This window comes from Orcinus orca, chromosome 17 (assembly GCF_937001465.1).
Source record: "Orcinus orca chromosome 17, mOrcOrc1.1, whole genome shotgun sequence".
Lineage (NCBI taxonomy): Eukaryota > Metazoa > Chordata > Mammalia > Artiodactyla > Delphinidae > Orcinus > Orcinus orca.
The window spans coordinates 12,530,592-12,547,126 of NC_064575.1; the positions used below are offsets into that span (position 1 = coordinate 12,530,592).

Here is a 16,535-nt window from a genome sequence, read left to right on the forward strand (position 1 = left end):
ATATGGTGAGCAGGGGCTACTCTTTGTTGCAGTGCATGGCTTTCTCATTGCGGTGGCTTCTCTTCTTGTGGAACACGGGCTCCAGGCTCACAAGCTTCAGTAGTTGTGGGTCGCGGGCTCTAGAGCACAGGCTCAGTAGTTGTGGCACCCGGGCTTAGTTGCTCCGCGGCATGTGGGATCTTCCCAGACCAGGGCTCGAACCTGTGTGCCCTGCACTGGCAGGCGGATTCTTAACCACTGCGCCACCAGGGAAGTCCTCTGTATATATGATTATGACATCAGTTAATAGAGGTTACTTCTTCCTTTTCAATCTAATGCTTTTTATTTCTTTTTCTTGCTTAATTGCCCTGCCTAGGGCTGCCAGTACAATGTTGAATAGATATTATGAGAGTGGGCATTTTTATCTTATTCTGATCTTAGGTGGAAGGCATTCAGTCTTTAACCATTAAGTATGATGTTAGTTGCAGGTTTTTCATAATTGCTTTTATTAGCTTGAGGAAGTTCCTTTGTATTCTTTGTTGATTATTTTTATCAAGAAGGGGTATTTAGCATATTCTTTCAACATTTTACTAACTTGGAAGTTGAATTTTGTGAAATGCTTTTTCTGCATCTATTGAGATGATCCTGTGGTTTTTGTTCTTTATTCTGTTAATGTGGTGTAGTATATTTATTGGTTTCAGATATATTAAATCAACCTTGCATTCCTGTGATAAATCTCACATGGTCATGGAGTATAATCCTTTACATATCTTGCTAGATTTTTCAGTTTACTAATTTTTTGTTGAGGATTTTTATCTCTATATTCATGAGTGTTACTGGTCTTTGGTTTTTGTTTTCTTTTGATGTCTGTTTGATTTTGGTATCAGGATGATACTAGCCAAATAGAATTAGTTGGATGTGTTCTTCCATTTTCTATTACTTTGGAGAGTGTGTGAAGGATTGTTGCTAATTCTTCTTTCAGTGTGGTAGAATTCACCAGGAAGCCAGTTGATACTCATCTTTTCTTTATGGGTAATTTTTTGATTACTAATTTAATCTCTTTCCTTGTCATTGGTTAATTCATATTTAAAATATTGTTCTTGCATCAGTTCTGGTAGTTCGTGTCTTTCTACAATTTGCCCATTTCATCAAGATAATCTAATGTGTTGGCATACAGTTCTTCATAGTATTCCCTTACAATCTTTTTCATTTTAATAAAGTCAGTAGTGATGTTTCTTTTATTTTTTTAATTTCAGTAATTTTAGTCTTCTTATTTTCATTCTGGCTAAACATTTATCAATCTTATTGATCTTGTCAAAGGATCCGCTATTGGTTTAGTTGATTTTCTCTGTTGTGCTTCTGGTCTCCATTTATTTCTCCTCTAATCTTTTTTTTTTTTTTTTTTTTTTTGCGGTATGTGGGCCTCTCACTGTTGTGGCCTCTCCCGTTGCGGAGCAAAGGCTCCGGACGTGCAGGCTCAGCGGCCATGACTCACAGGCCTAGCCGCTCCGCGGCATGTGGGATCTTCCCGGACTGGGGCACGAACCTGTGTCCCCTGCATTGGCAGGCGGACTCTCAACCACTGTGCCACCAGAGAAGCCCTCTCCTCTAATCTTTTTATTTCCTTCTTTCTGTTTACTTTGGGTTCAGTTTCTCTTATATTTTCTAGTTTTTGAAGGTGGAAGTTTAGGTTATTTAAATATAGTGTCTTCTTTTTAAATATATACACACTACAACTATAAATTTTCTTTTTATTACTGTTTTAGCTTCATTCCTTAAATTTTATAGATTGTGTTTTCATTTTTATTCGTCTCAAAGTATTTTTCAGTTTCTCATTTGATTTGTTCATTGATCCATTGGTTAGTTTGGAGTATGTTGTTTAATTTCCACACAATTGTGAATTTCCCAAATTTCCTTTTGTTACTCATTTTTAATATTATTCCATTGCAGTTAGAGAACATATTTTGTATTATTTCAATCCTTTTAAATTTATTGAGGCTTATTTCATGACCTAACCTGTGGTCTGTGCTAGAGAATATTTCATATGCGCTTGAGAAGAATGTGTGTTATACTGTTTTGGGGCAGGTAGTTTTATCAATGTGACTTAGATCTAGCTGGTTTATAGTGTTTTTTATTTTCTGTTTCCTTGTTGAGCTTTTGTGCAGTTTTTCTATTATTAGAAGTAGTGTATTGAAGTCTTCAGTTATTATTTTTGATTTATTTATTTCTGTCTTCAGTTCTGTTTTTGTTTCCTGTGTTTTGAGTCTGTAGTTATGTACATATATGGTTATAATTGTTGTATCTTACTGATCAGTTGACCCCTTTATTGGTATAAAAGATCCTTTCTTTGTCTCTAGTAACAATTTTTGACTTAAAATATATTTTGTCTGTTAACAGTACTGCTACTCTTGTTCTTTTTAGTTGCTGTTTGCATGATATATAATTTTCTGTGTTTTAACCTCAGTGTAGTCTTTGAATCTAAAGTGTGTAGACAGCATACATTTGCGTCCTACCTCCCACCCCCTTCAATTCTGCTAGCTTTTGCTTGTATTTACATTTAATGTAATTCCTGTTAAGGTAGGATCTCTGTCAGCCATTTTGCTATATATATGTATCTTTTAAAAGTATATTTTATGTCTTTTTGTTTCTCTGGTTCTCCATTAATTCCTTTTCTTTGATGTTAAATATAGCATTCCATTTTAATTCTCTTGCTTCTTTTAGTGTAATTTTTGTATTATTTTCTTTGTGGTTTCCTTGCAGATTGAAATTAATATTTTAATTTAAAAGAACTGAGTTCAGATTAACACCAATTTAATTTCAGTAGTATACAAAAATTTTTCTTTAATATAATGCCATTCCTTTCCTTTTTTTTTTTAATTGGCTCATTCTACTCCATTCCAAGCCTTATCTTTTTTTTTTCACATCTTTATTGGAGTAGAATTGCTTTACAATGGTGTGTTAGTTTCTGTTTTATAACGAAGTGAATCAGCTATACATATACATATATCCCCATATCCCCTCCCTCTTGCATCTCCCTCCCACCCTCCCTACCTTTCCTTCTTCTTGATGCCATTGTTGTCAGACAAAGTGTATCTTTATACACTTAAGCTCCTCAACACAATTTTATAACCCTTCCTTCCTTTATGTAGTTGTCTTTTAAATCAGATAGAGAAGAATACAGTTACAAATAAAAACATATTTGTAATATCTTTTTAAAAAATTTATTTTAAAAAATTTATTTATTACTTATTTTTGGCTGCATTAGGTCTTTGTTGCTGTGTGCGGGCTTTCTCTAGTTGCGGCGAGCGAGGGCTACTCTTCATTGTGGCACGTGAGCGTCTCATTGCAGTGGCTTCTCGTTGCGGAACATGGCCTCTAAGCACGCGGGCTTCAGTAGTTGTGGCACACGGGCTCAGTAGTTGTGGCTCGTGGGCTCTAGAGCACGGGCTCAGTAGTTGTGGCACTCGGGTTTAGTTGCTCTGTGGCATGTGGGATCTTCCTGGACCAGGGCTCGAACCCATGTCCCCTGCATTGGCAGGCAGATTCTTAACCACTGCACCACCAGGGAAGTCCCATATTTGTATTATCTTTCATCTTTACCTATGTGGTTACTGTTACTGGTGTTCTTTATTTCTTTGTGTTTACTCCAGTTACTGTTGAGTGTTCTTTATTTCAACCTGAAGTGCTCCATTCAGTATTTCGTATAAGACAGGTCTGTTAGTGAGGACTTCTCTGATTTTTATTTAATAATGTTCTAATTTCACTTTTATTTTTGAGGCATAGTTTTCCTGGATATAAAATTCTTGGTTGACTTTTTTTTTTTTCTATTAGCACTTTGAATATGTCATCTCATTGCCTGCTGGCCTTCATGGTTTCTGATCAGCTGTTAATCTTATTGAAGATTCCTTGTATGTGATGAGTTATTTTCTTGCTGCTTTTGAGATTCTTTCTTTGTCTTTGGGTACGTTGACTATGATGTGTATAGATGTGGCTCTCTGAGTCTTTTTGCTTTCAGTTTGATGAGCTACATTTGCATAATTTCTAAGAAGTACGAGCCCTGGATCACCAGGGAAAAAGGAGAAAAGGAAGCTTGAGAGGAGCCTTCAGTTGTTAGGAATCATTGCTCCTACTTTGCCCAACACTTAGAACCTCTTACCTTTGACACAATTCCCATCCCATGCCTCCATAAACAGGGCAAGGTTTTAGGGATTTTATTAGTCGTATACCATCAATACCATCAATAAAATCTATGATTCAGTGAACAAAAGTGTGTATAAGTTTACGTAGTTTTTCCATTTCTTTATTTTTAGTTTTGAATGGTGGTTATCTTTGCTCTTTGTTTTATGTGCTTTCTTTGTGTACTCTTTCAGAAATATATTTCTTGAAATGTGGAAGCAATATCACTCTTTAAGCAAAAATGATTGGAAAATTGATGAGAGACAAAATTATAGGAGGATGATACAAATTTGTTTAACGGAGGAGGGTAAAAAGTACAGAGATTATTAATGAAGCTACCAGTGTCTGAGTAATAAAAAGGGAAATTCCCAAAGCAGTTGGTAAAATAGAAAGTGAAGATTAGGGACTTTCAATACTTTTCCATGGAAAATGTGACGTTCATATTCAGAAATGACAAAATATACAAGGATATAAACCATAAGTGGGAATAGGCTTGCAAAAAAAGAATGACAGAGACCTCAGATTAGGAATTGTTAGGCAAAATATAAAATGGTCATATTGATCATGTTTATATCAGGGCATAAGAAACTATGAAGAATGACCAACAGATTTGAAATAGAACTAACTAGATATTTTAGTAAAAATTTTAAATAATTGAGAGTAGTAAGTCAATGGATGGGCCTTAATAGCAGATTTGACATACCCAAAATGAGAATTAATAAGTTGGAGCAATGGTTTTCAAATGTGGTTCTCAGAGTAGCAGCATTATGGGAACATGTTGGAAATGCAAACTCTCAGGCCCCATCCTACCTATGAATCAGAAACTCTATTCTGGGGCCCAACAACTTGTGTTCAATAAGCTTTCCTGGTGATTCTGATGTACACTAAAGTTTGAGAACCTCTGAACTAGTAGATCTGAAGAAATTCAGCCAGAACGGGGAGAAAAAGACATGGAAAATATGAAAAAGGGAGTAAAAATTATGGCACTGTAAAGGTTTAAGTGTAACTAATTGGAATTCTAGAAAAAGAGAGAGAATGAGATAGAAGAAGTATTTGAAGAGATGATATCTTAAAATTATCTACAATTGATAAAAGGTCCTAATCTATAGATTCTAGAAGCCTAATACCTCTCAAACAGGAGAAATAAAAGAATTCCATACCAAGACAATCATAGTAAAACTTTAGAACATAAATGAAATAGAGGAACTTAAAAACAGCCAGAAAGAAAAGGCATTACTTTCAAATGAACTCTAGGAAGGAATTCAGAAGGTAACTATAGATACCGTCAATTTGTTGAGATGATTTTGTACTCAGCAAAGTTATTTTTCATGAATGAGATTGAAATAAAAATATTTTAAGAGAAACGGCTGAATTTGCCACTAGCAGACCCTTAGTAAGTACAATTCTAAATGCAGAAGGAAGGTCACATAGGGGAGGTCTGAGTTACATGAAAGAGTAGAAAGAAAAAAATGTGGTAAATATGTAGATGGAATTAAATAAATATTATGTATGGTAAAATTATAATGGGTTTAAAAGTAAGTAAAATTAAGAGTAATTAATAGGAATAGCATGTAATTTGGATGGGGTTAGATGGAGTTAATGTGTTTAAAAATCTTTATCATTTGTGAGCATTGTAAAGATTTCGATTAGCTTTAGTCTTTGATAAGTTATGTATGGGTGTTATATTTCTAGGATAACCACTAAAAATATATGGACAAAAGATGCAACTTACTAGTGTGCTAGAGGAAAAAAAAAATCCAAAAGGAGGCAAAAAAAGAGAACAAAAAGAAACATTGAAAGGTTTAAGGAGCCTATTTAATCTGATTGTAAGTCCAAATTAAATGGCAAAATTAAATTTGATGTTAGTAAATGGTAAAGTATATAGGTCAGAGAGAAAGCTTGTCATACTAGTTGCAGAAGCAAAATCCAGGTACATGTTACTTATAAGATATACTTGAGCAAGTGGTAGAGAAAAGTTGAAAGTAAAAGGGTACAGATATACTAGGAGAAGATGAATTATACTAAAATTTGTTTAGCTATAGTAACATTAGATGAAATGGATTTTTCAGTCATAAGGGTTTGTTTGGGACAAAGAGGATCCATTTATAAAGAATAGAGGTTCATTTTAGCAGGATAATATAACAAAAATTTTTATGTACCTGAAAACATCATCTCAAAATTCATAAAGCAAAACTTTAAAGAACTGCAGGTAAAAGTTGACAAATATAGTATCCTAATGTGAGACTTTATTACTTCTTTATATAAGTGTTAGATAAAGCAGAAAATAATAAAGTTAGAGAATAATTTACTTAACATAATTAACAAGCTTATTTTAGCGGAAATGTATAGAAGTTCACCTCAAACTTGAGAATATCTATTTTTACTAATCTCACAAGAATATTTATAAAACTTACCACATCCTAGTCCTTAAAGGAAATCTCAGTAAATTTTGGTAGACTCATATCCTATGGACCATTTAAAGTAGAAATCAATTTTTAAAATAACAAACCCTCGATATATTGGAAATTAGAAAACAGGGAACAAATTAGGAAATATGTAAAAACGATGAAAATTAAAATAATTATCAGGCATCTAAAAAGTGAGAAAAAGAATAGCAAAGTAAACCCAAAGAAGCAAGGAAAGAAATAATAAAGAAGAGAAATAAATGAAATAGAAATATATAATACTGAGGATCAACAGAATCTAAAGTTCTTTGAAAACACTATTAAAATAGATAATTCTCTACTGATGTTGGTCAAGGAAAAAAAGAAAAAACCAAAAGTGAAAGGTATAAATAAGAAATATTAGGAATGAAAAAAATTGTCAGTTTAGTTGTAGTTAACCTTAAAAAGACAATAAAAATATATTATGAACAAGTTTATGACAGTGACTTTAGAAATTTAAGTGAAGAAAAATTCCTATTAAAATTTAACTTAATAAAACTGATAAGAAGTAATAAAAAAACATTGATAATATCAAAACTGTTTTAAAATTTGGGGATCACAAGTTTCAAATCATCCCACAAAATAAACTCTGCATCTAGATGGACTGGTTAATTACACCAGACATTCAAGGAAAAAAATTAATCTTACACAAACTAATACAGAGTATCAAATTCACACTGCTACTGAGACTATGATACTCTTGATACTCAAACCTGACAAGGCCAATATGAGAATAGGAAGTTATAGGCTAGTTTCACTCACAGAAGAATCCTAAAATTGAACCTCATAAAGTAGAAAAGGATATTTCATCCCAAATTGCAATTATTCTGGAAAGTAGAATGAATAAACTTAGTATTTCGTATCAATTAAGAGTGTAGGCTCTGCAGGCAGAGTGCCTTGGTTTGAATCCAGGTTTTACTAATCAGCTTAAGGCAAGTTTCTTAAGTTTTATTTCTTGTTTGTTAATTGGGATAATAGTGGTATCAACTCATAGGGTTATTCTGAGGATTGAATGAATTAAAATATGTAAAGCATCTAGAACAATGTCTGATATATACTAAATGCTAATTGGTGTTAGATATTGACATTATGGTAAAATCAATTACTGTAATACATCATATTAAGAGAACAAAGAAAAAAGCTATATGGTTATCTCAATAGATACAAAGAAAGCATTAATAAAATTCAATATGTCAGTATATTAGAGGGAGAGCTGCTTACACTGAGAAAGTATAAACATGAAAAACCTACATCATATATTTTACTTAATGGTGAAATGTTTAAAATACTCTTTTTGAGATTGATAATAATGACTAGTGTAATTATTGTCATTACTTTTAGGGCTCAATAATTGTAGCAAGGTCAAAAATAAGAAAGAAAGAAAGGAAGATAGGTACAAGGATTAGAAAAGAAGAGAGAAAACTGATATTATTTGCAAAAGAATGTACAGATAAAATATAGAATTAATAGTGTTAGCAGAATTGATGAACACAAAATTAGTATATAAAAAGCAGTTGCAGGAAATGGTAATTTCTTAAAATGTTAAATGTCTACTTACCATACAACACTGCAGTTCCACTCCTAGGCATATACTAGAATGTCCTCTAACACCATATACAAAAATAAACTCATAGTAGATTAAAGACCTAAATGTAAGACCAGAAACCATAAAACTCCTCAAAGAAAACATAGAACACTCTTTGACATAAATTGTAGCAACGTTTTTTTGATCCATTTCCTAAAGCAAAGGAAATAAAAGCAAAAAATAAATAAATGGAACTTAATTAAACTTAAAAGCTTTTGCACAGCAAAGTAAACCATCGACAAAAGGAAAAGACAGGCTACTGAATGGGAGAAAATATTTGCAAATGATATGACCGATAAAGAGTTAATATCCAAAATATATAAACAGCTCATACAACTCAACATCAAAAAAACAAACAACCCGATTAAAAAATGGGCAGAAGACCTGAATAGACATTTCTCCAAAGAGGACGTGCACAGGGCCAACAGGCAAATGAAAAGAGGCTTAACATCGCTAAGCATCAGAGAAATGCAAATTAAAGCCACAATGGGATATCACCTCACTCCTGTCAGGATGGTCATCAAAAAGAACACAACTAGCAAATGTTGGTGAGGATGTGGAGAAAAGGGAACCCTGGTACATTGTTGGTAGGAATGTAAATTGGTGCAGCCACTGTGGAAAGCAATATGGAAGTTCTCAAAAAGCTAAAAATAGAACTACTGTATTACTCCCCACTCCTGGGTATATATCTGAGAAAAACAAAAACACTAATTCGAAAAGATACATGCACCCCATTGTTCATAGCAGCATTACTTATAGTTGCCAAGATATGGAAGCAACCTAAATGTCCATCAACAGATGAGTGGATAAAGAAGGTGAGATTTATATACACAATGGAATACTACTCAGCCGTAAAAAAAAGAACAGAATTCTGCCATTTGCAGCAATATGGATGAACTTGGAGGGCATTATGCTAAGTGAAATAAGTCAGAGAAAGACAAATACTGTATGATATCATTTGTATGTGGAATCTAAAAAATACAACAAACTAGTGAATATAACAAAAAAGAAGACTCACAGATATAGAGAGCAAACCAGTGGTTACCAATGGGGAGGGACAAACTTTTGGGTGTAAGATAAGCTCAAGGATATATTGTACAACATGGGGAATATAGCCAATATTTTTTAATAACTGTAAATGGAAAGTAACCTTTAAAATTGTATAAAAAATATATTTTAAAAAATCCCCAGAACAATAAAGCACACATTTTATTTCTGCCAGCAAAAAAAAAAAAAAGGTGATGATGTTGTTTTCAGAGATAGGAGCCTTTTGTAGTCTCTTTTTTTATTAGTATAGTTTTATTTTAAAAATAATATTTGAGTTTATCTTTTATAATAAAGATATTTAAATATATTGTTTTCTTCAAAGTGGCTATATTCCTGTATTTTAACATGTATTATAAACAAATAGTACTTTATTCCTTGAGGTTTATATTACTGTAATATGTTAAAAATTCTTTTTTGATTCCTTGTAAGTTTTTTAAAATTTTAAATTTATTTGGGATAGTCAGACTCTTTACTGTATTTATATTGTTTTATTCTTGAAATGGCTAGGAAGTTATTTTCAATACTTTATTTTGGAGCAAATTTATTGAGTAAGTCATTAGTTATGATATTACTAGAGGGACTTCCACTGCATTCAGAAAAGTGCGAAAGTAATACGTATATTGCTTGATGAATTATTACAAACTGTTTTTACTTGTATGTGAAAGTTTTACTTGCATGTAACTGCCACCTAGGTCAAGAAATAGATTCAGTAGATTTGAAAGTTCCATTAATTATGAAAGCAGAGATAGGGGTCATTTACTTAAGGATTTCTCTTTGAACTATAGAGAAATTCTTTCCCTATTTTAAATGTACTTAAATGCCATGCTATTTCAAAGGCGTGTTGCATTTTCTTCTTGTTTTGTTATAAATGAATCTGGATTATTGTGTATTTGATGTAGGAGTACGGTTGGACAGAATGAACTGAAAATTACAAGTGATCGAGCAATAAATTCAGGATTGTTTTTTGAAGGTAAACCAAAGCCTTCAAAACAGTCACTTCAGTCTTACCAAGAAGCTTTGCAGCAGCAGGTATTCATTTTTTTATTCATTCGTTTGTTCATCTAATGTTAAACATCTTATGTGTTAGTACAGTGGTCTGTTAAAACTCAGAGTGTGGCAGAGGAGAACAAATTCCATTCATTTATAATTCAGTGTGATAAGGTTTGATGTTGGTAGACTGGAATGCATGGGATAGGGAGAATAATTGCCTGGGCTGTTAGGAGGGCTTCACATGGTTGATGATATTTGAGTTGCATGTTATACAGTGAATAAATGTGAAATTCCTGGTGTATTCAGTAAATGGAATTGATGTAGGAGAAGGGGCTGGAGTGTTAGATTGTGCTGGATTGTGAAGGATAGCTAATAAGGGTTTTTCAGTTTCATCTTGTTATCAATAGCCAAAGGGAGGACATTTTAAACCAAAGAGTGAAAGAAATAGTTGATATGAGTAGATGTGGCTTTCAGGAAGATATCTGGTTCTGATATGGATGGTTGGGAAAGAGATGTGGCAGAGAAACCTTTTAGTAAACTATTGAGGTAGTCCAGCCAGGAGGTAACAAGGCGCTGAACCAGGTGGGGAAGATGGAGAGGGCATCCAAGAGACAATTCTGGGGTTCCATTGATAGGGCTTAGATTTAGGGAGTGAGGAAAGAACAGAGGGCTTGAAGATGATTCTGAGTGTTGTAATCTGAGAGAATAATGAGGCTGTGAACTCTGATGGTAGGGAAAAAAAGAGGTAGAATGCTTAGGGAGGAGGATAATGTTCTGTTGTGGTTTGTAATGTTTGGAGAGAGTTTACTTAAGAGTAACTGTATCAGGGACTTCCCTGGTGGCGCAGTGGTTAAGAATCCACCTGCCAATGCTGGGCACACGGGTTTGAGCCCTGGTCCAGGAAGATCCCACATGCCGTGGAGCATCTAAGCCTGTGCATCACAACTACTGAGCTTGCACTCTACAGCCCGTGAGCCACAACTACTGAGCCCACGTGCCACAACTCCTGAAGCCTGTGCACCTAGAGCCCGTCCTCTGCAACAAGAGAAGCCACTGCAATGAGAAGCCTGTGTACCGCAACGAAGAATAGCACCTGCTCATCGCAACTAGAGAAAGCCCTTGCGCAGTAACAAAGACCCAACGCAGCCAAAAATAAATAAATAATAATAAGTTAATAGCTTAAAAAAATAAAAGAGTAACTGTTTTAGATGTATGGGTTTTTTGAGGGGAATACTCATATCTCCTCCAGAGAGGACCCTGGAACTCTAGGTATATATTCACCTGAGGTACTTTTCTACAAAGTTTCACTTGGATTTCTTCTAAAGCTCAGCTTTTTTGTTCAGTTTTTTACGTTGGGCAACCTCCTTGGAAGGTGGATTTTTTTAAATTACAGAATTACCAACATTATTTTTTTGTGTGTTATGATTCTACAAACAAAAGACTGCATTTATCTGTTTTCAAATGAGCATATTAAAAACACCACCGACAAAACCAGATTTCCTAACTCTAGAATTTTATTTTATGTATGTGATAACTTCCTTGGCCTTTCTGGAGTAGTTGCTTAAATTTTCCATGCATATGGTTATGATTTTAAAAGTAGCTTTCCAAAATGTAGATCTTTATTCATTGCCTATTTATGCTTTTAGAGACCAACCCTGTGCTTATACTTGATGATGATAAGACTGTATTTGTTTTTTATGCTTTCATAAAGTATACTTAAATAGCCCAACACTCTCCAGAGAACTTTGAACCTTCAACAGCTTTGAATTTGGGGAATGGAGTTTGCCCGGGGTAGAGTAGGTCTGGTGAGGTATAGGAAGTAGTTGGCCCAGATCTCATGAGGTGTGAGGAGTAGTTTGTTGCTGACCAGATCCCGTGAAAGGGTAGATGAAAAAAGGAAGTAGGGAGATTTTGTTGGTCCCCATGAAACTGGTGAGGTTAGGGAGGGAATGAAGCTGGGGGGTGGGAAGATGGAGTTGGTTTAGTCCAAAGTGGCACCAGTGGCTGGAAAGGACTCAAGTGACATGATGTGAGGGAGTAGCAGCTATATATTCCAGCTAGCAAAGTGTTGTTAAATTGTTTTTATTTTATTTTATTTTTTTATAAATTTATTTTATTTTTGGCTGCATTGGGTCTTTGTTGCTGCATGTGGGCTTTCTCTAGTTGCGGCGAGCAGGGGGGCTACTCTTCGTTGTGGTGCCCAGGCTTCTCATTGCGGTGGCTTCTCTTGCTGCGGAGCATGGGCTCTAGGCGCGCGGGCTTCAGTAGTTGTGGCATATGGGCTCAGCAGTTGTGGCTCATGGGCTCTAGAGCACGGGCTCAGTAGTTGTAGTGCACTGGCTTAGTTGTTCCATGGCATGTGGGATCTTCCTGGACCAGGGCTCGAACCCGTGTGCCCTGCATTGGCAGGCGGATTCTTAACCACTGCGCCATCAGGGAAGCCCCTTAAATTGTTTTTAAATATATTTGTGATGTTAAATTTTATAGTGAAGTATACTGAAAAAAAATCCAGTTTTTTCTCTAATAAGAAAAATAAAATCTGATATTAAAACTAACTTTTTGTATCAGAATACTTGTCAGCACTTATTATGAATGTTTCTTAATGTTGTTAAGATTCGAGAAAGAGAAGAAAGAAGAAAGAAAGAACGAGAAGAAAAAGAAGAATATGAAGCTAAATTAGAAGCTGAAATGAGAAGTTATAACCCCTGGGGGAAAGGTGGAGGTGGTGCTCCTCTGAGAGATGCAAAAGGAAATCTGATAAGTATGTTATTTCCATTGATTTGTTGTTTTTAAGAGAAACTAAGTTTAACTTTTTAAAAGAATGGGGAGTAGAAAAAAGTGGGAATCATAGTCTGTAAGGCAAGGTCTCTTTTTGTACAGCTTAATGCAAGAGGTATTTTGATAGTAAGCATAATAACAGGTTAAAAAGCCTTTTTTCTTCAGATTACTATTCATTTATCTTTATTAAAAATTTTTCACCCTCCAATGATAATAACTCAGTTGCAGAGAAAAGTTCATGTTAGAGGGGGGACCTTGAAGATGGCGGAAGAGTAAGACGCGGAGATCACCTTCCTCCCCACAGATACACCAGAAAAGTTCATGTTAGTTGGCAAGTTTTTACCCAAACTAGTAGTTAGAATTTTTAAAAGTTTTCTAGTAAAAACAATAAAACCCTTATTGCAATTTGTTTTTAAACTAGTAAGACGTCTTTAAAATAAGTGATCCGGTGTAGTGGGGGGATGTTATATTTAATTCATATATGCCATGTACTTGCACAATGCAGGACTCCTTTGACAAAGATCTGGCCTCAGAAAGTTTTGGCAGGTTGCAGAATTATATTGATTTATCTTTCAATTATGTACTCTTAAAAATGTTCCATCTAGAAATCACACAACAAGCACTTTGAAAAGACGCTTTATATAACTTGTTATATATATTGGAATGGTCTCTGATTAGCTTTTAGCTTAGAATAAAAGCAGAGAAAGATAATGGGTTTTTTAAAAATTGTTTAATTGTAAATGAGAAATGAATAACTGGAAACCCATTAAAATGGTAAAAATGTAAATTTCACATTCTTTGGGTTTATGCTTTGTTGTAGGTATAGCTGAGTGATGAAATCAGAAGATTTTGAGGGGTACTGAGTTATTAGAGTTCTTAAGTATTATGCCTTTGATTCTTTGTTAAAGATGACTTTTTTAAAAAGATATATTTGAGGCCCACTTAAATTAATGAGATAATTCTTTTATTTTCCAAAGGATTTATTCCTTTCCTTTCTTCACCTCATAAATACTTTCCTCACAGTTTTGAAGACTAGAACTCTTACTCTCTCTTTATAGATGAGATGATTTTAGGTGATGCATAGATAAGCCTAGAAGTTAAATGTTTATTTGAATATATATTAAAAAAACACTGATTTTCTATTAATGGATAGTATTATAACATTTCCTTTGAAAGTAAAGGCATTTAACGAAAAGTGCTCTAACGAAGAACTCCCATTTCTCAGAGGCTTAAGGCTTAAGGCAGTGTAAATTTACTTCTCACTTAAGTCACATTCTGATGCTGTTTGGGTGGTTCTCCTCCAAGAGGTGACTTGGGAATGTGAGCTTCTTCCATTGTGTCATTCCACCGTTTTGGAGTCCTTTATTTCTAGCTGCATAGATGTGGTCCAGAGGGTGGGAGAACAAGTTGAGAATTTTGTTGGGGCCTGGCCTGAAAGTGGAGGAATATCACTTTTGTCTTTGTTCCATTGTTCAGACCTAGTTATAAGGTTCTAAAGTAACTGCTTGGGAGGCTGGGAAGTTTTGGGTTCTTTATACCCAGGAGGAGGACATGAGATTGATAAGCATCTGCCCAGTCTTTGCTATTAAATTTAAATTGTAAATTGATAGAAACATAACAGTTACCACGAAGGAAGTGCTTATTTATGTAACAGAAACTTTGGGAAACACTGGAATAATTTCCTAGAAGTTTCCAGCTTGCTCTAAGATTATATCCAGTTCAGACAATACAATTACAGTGTTTTGTGTATGTTTAATTGGTGGAAGTGAGTAGGATAAGTGTTTGTTATTGAATTATAAAATACTGTTTTAGAATTGCTTGACCTGACAGGAATGGAGCAAACTTTTCTGAGATTTTTACTTTTAGTGGTAATGTTTAGTTTGCTTATTTAATGCTACAGTCATGCCATGAAATAAAAAAGGTGTGCTGTTTTATCAAATGCAGTGGAACTTTTTTTTTTAATGATATTTTCAAAGCAAGTAAACTCATCACTTAAAGAATATCAGTTTGTTTTGTATGTGGCTGTTATATTTTAGAGAGAGAGGGAACATAATTTTTCTTTTTAAAATATGTAGTAAAGGGCTTCCCTGGTGGCGCAGTGGTTGAGAGTCTGCCTGCCAACGCAGGGGACACAGGTTCGTACCCTGGTCTGGGAAGATCCCACATGCCGCGGAGCGGCTGGGCCCGTGGGCCACGGCCGCTGAGCCTGCGTGCTCCGCAGCGGGAGAGGCCACAACAGTGAGAGGCCCGCGCACCGCAAAAAAAAAAAATGTAGTAAAGTTCAGTGTTTTGCTTTTTTTCATGAGATGGCCAAGACCATATAATGGGTTATGTTGGGTAACTTTAATTCAGCTGCTGGCTTTTCTAATTACTCCTGTTTCATCTTTGATCTTTTATTACAAACAAATTAAAGAAATTGAATGTTCACCATTATCTTCGCTCTCTAAGAAAGATCTCTTTATAAGGTAAACTCGTTATTAATAAAATATCAAAATCTGTTACTCATACAATTTTAACATAGCATCAACCCTTTTAGAGTAAATACCTCTCGTTTTGATTACTTGTACTACACTTAAAATCTGTTTCTCAAAATGACAAAACTGTAGCAATGGAGAACAAATCACTGGTTACCAAAGATGATAGCTGAGGAGAGGGAGTAACTATGATGGAGTTTTTGGGGGTGATGGAACTCTTCTGTATTCTGATTATGGTGATGTTACTTGACTCTATTGTATATTAAAAATTTAAAAAACCTGTACACCAAGAGAAAAAAAGTGAAAAAAAAAATTTAAAAATACTTAACCAATTTGAAAGATAGCAGAAATATCTCATAGTTCTAATTGATTAATAGCAAGATTGCTTCACATATATTTGGTTAAATATTTGTATTTCTTTTATGTATTACATTTGCCCCAGTTAGATTTATGTTTGTTTTTATGCTGTTTATTGAGACACAATTTGCATACAATAAAATTCGCCCGTTTTTTTTTTTGCGGTACGCGGGCCTCTCACTGCTGTGGCCTCTCTGGCCGCGGAGCACAGGCTCCGGACGCGCAGGCCCAGCGGCCATGGCTCACGGGCCCAGCCGCTCCGTGGCACGCGGCATCCTCCCAGACCGGGGCACCAACCCGCGTCCCCTGCATCGGCAGGCGGACTCTCAACCACTGCGCCACCAGGGAAGTCCAAAATTCGCCCTTTAAAAGTGTTTTGTTCATTGAGTTTTGATAACTGATTCTGGTAACCACTGCCATAATCAAGATATTGAACATTTCTAACTTATCCAGCCCGATACCCTTGTCAGTCTCTGATCTGCACTCTGGCACAATAGTATTGCCTTTTATGTCTTTTTTTATGTCTTTGTCATACAGAAACTTAGTATGATGTTTTTGAGATTTATCCATGTTGTTATATATGTCGGTAGTGTATTTCTTTTTATTACTGAATAGTATTCTGTTGTGGGGAAGCACTACAGTTGTTTATCCATTTACCAGTTGATGGACTTCTGGATTCTTTATAGTTTGAGGCTATTATGAATA

General features: G+C 34.9%; 1 protein-coding gene across 8 annotated transcripts in view; it reads left to right on the top strand.

Moving 5' to 3' along the window:
- CSPP1 (centrosome and spindle pole associated protein 1) overlaps nucleotides 1-16,535 on the top strand; it is a 193,953-nt gene that overhangs the window by 134,199 nt on the left and 43,219 nt on the right. For all 8 annotated transcript variants that reach the window (XM_033437555.2, XM_033437560.2, XM_049700437.1 and 5 more), the window contains 2 exons: nucleotides 10,131-10,260; nucleotides 12,835-12,982. In XM_033437555.2, the coding sequence (XP_033293446.1) occupies nucleotides 10,131-10,260; nucleotides 12,835-12,982 (278 nt within the window). The remainder of the gene's footprint in view (nucleotides 1-10,130; nucleotides 10,261-12,834; nucleotides 12,983-16,535) is intronic.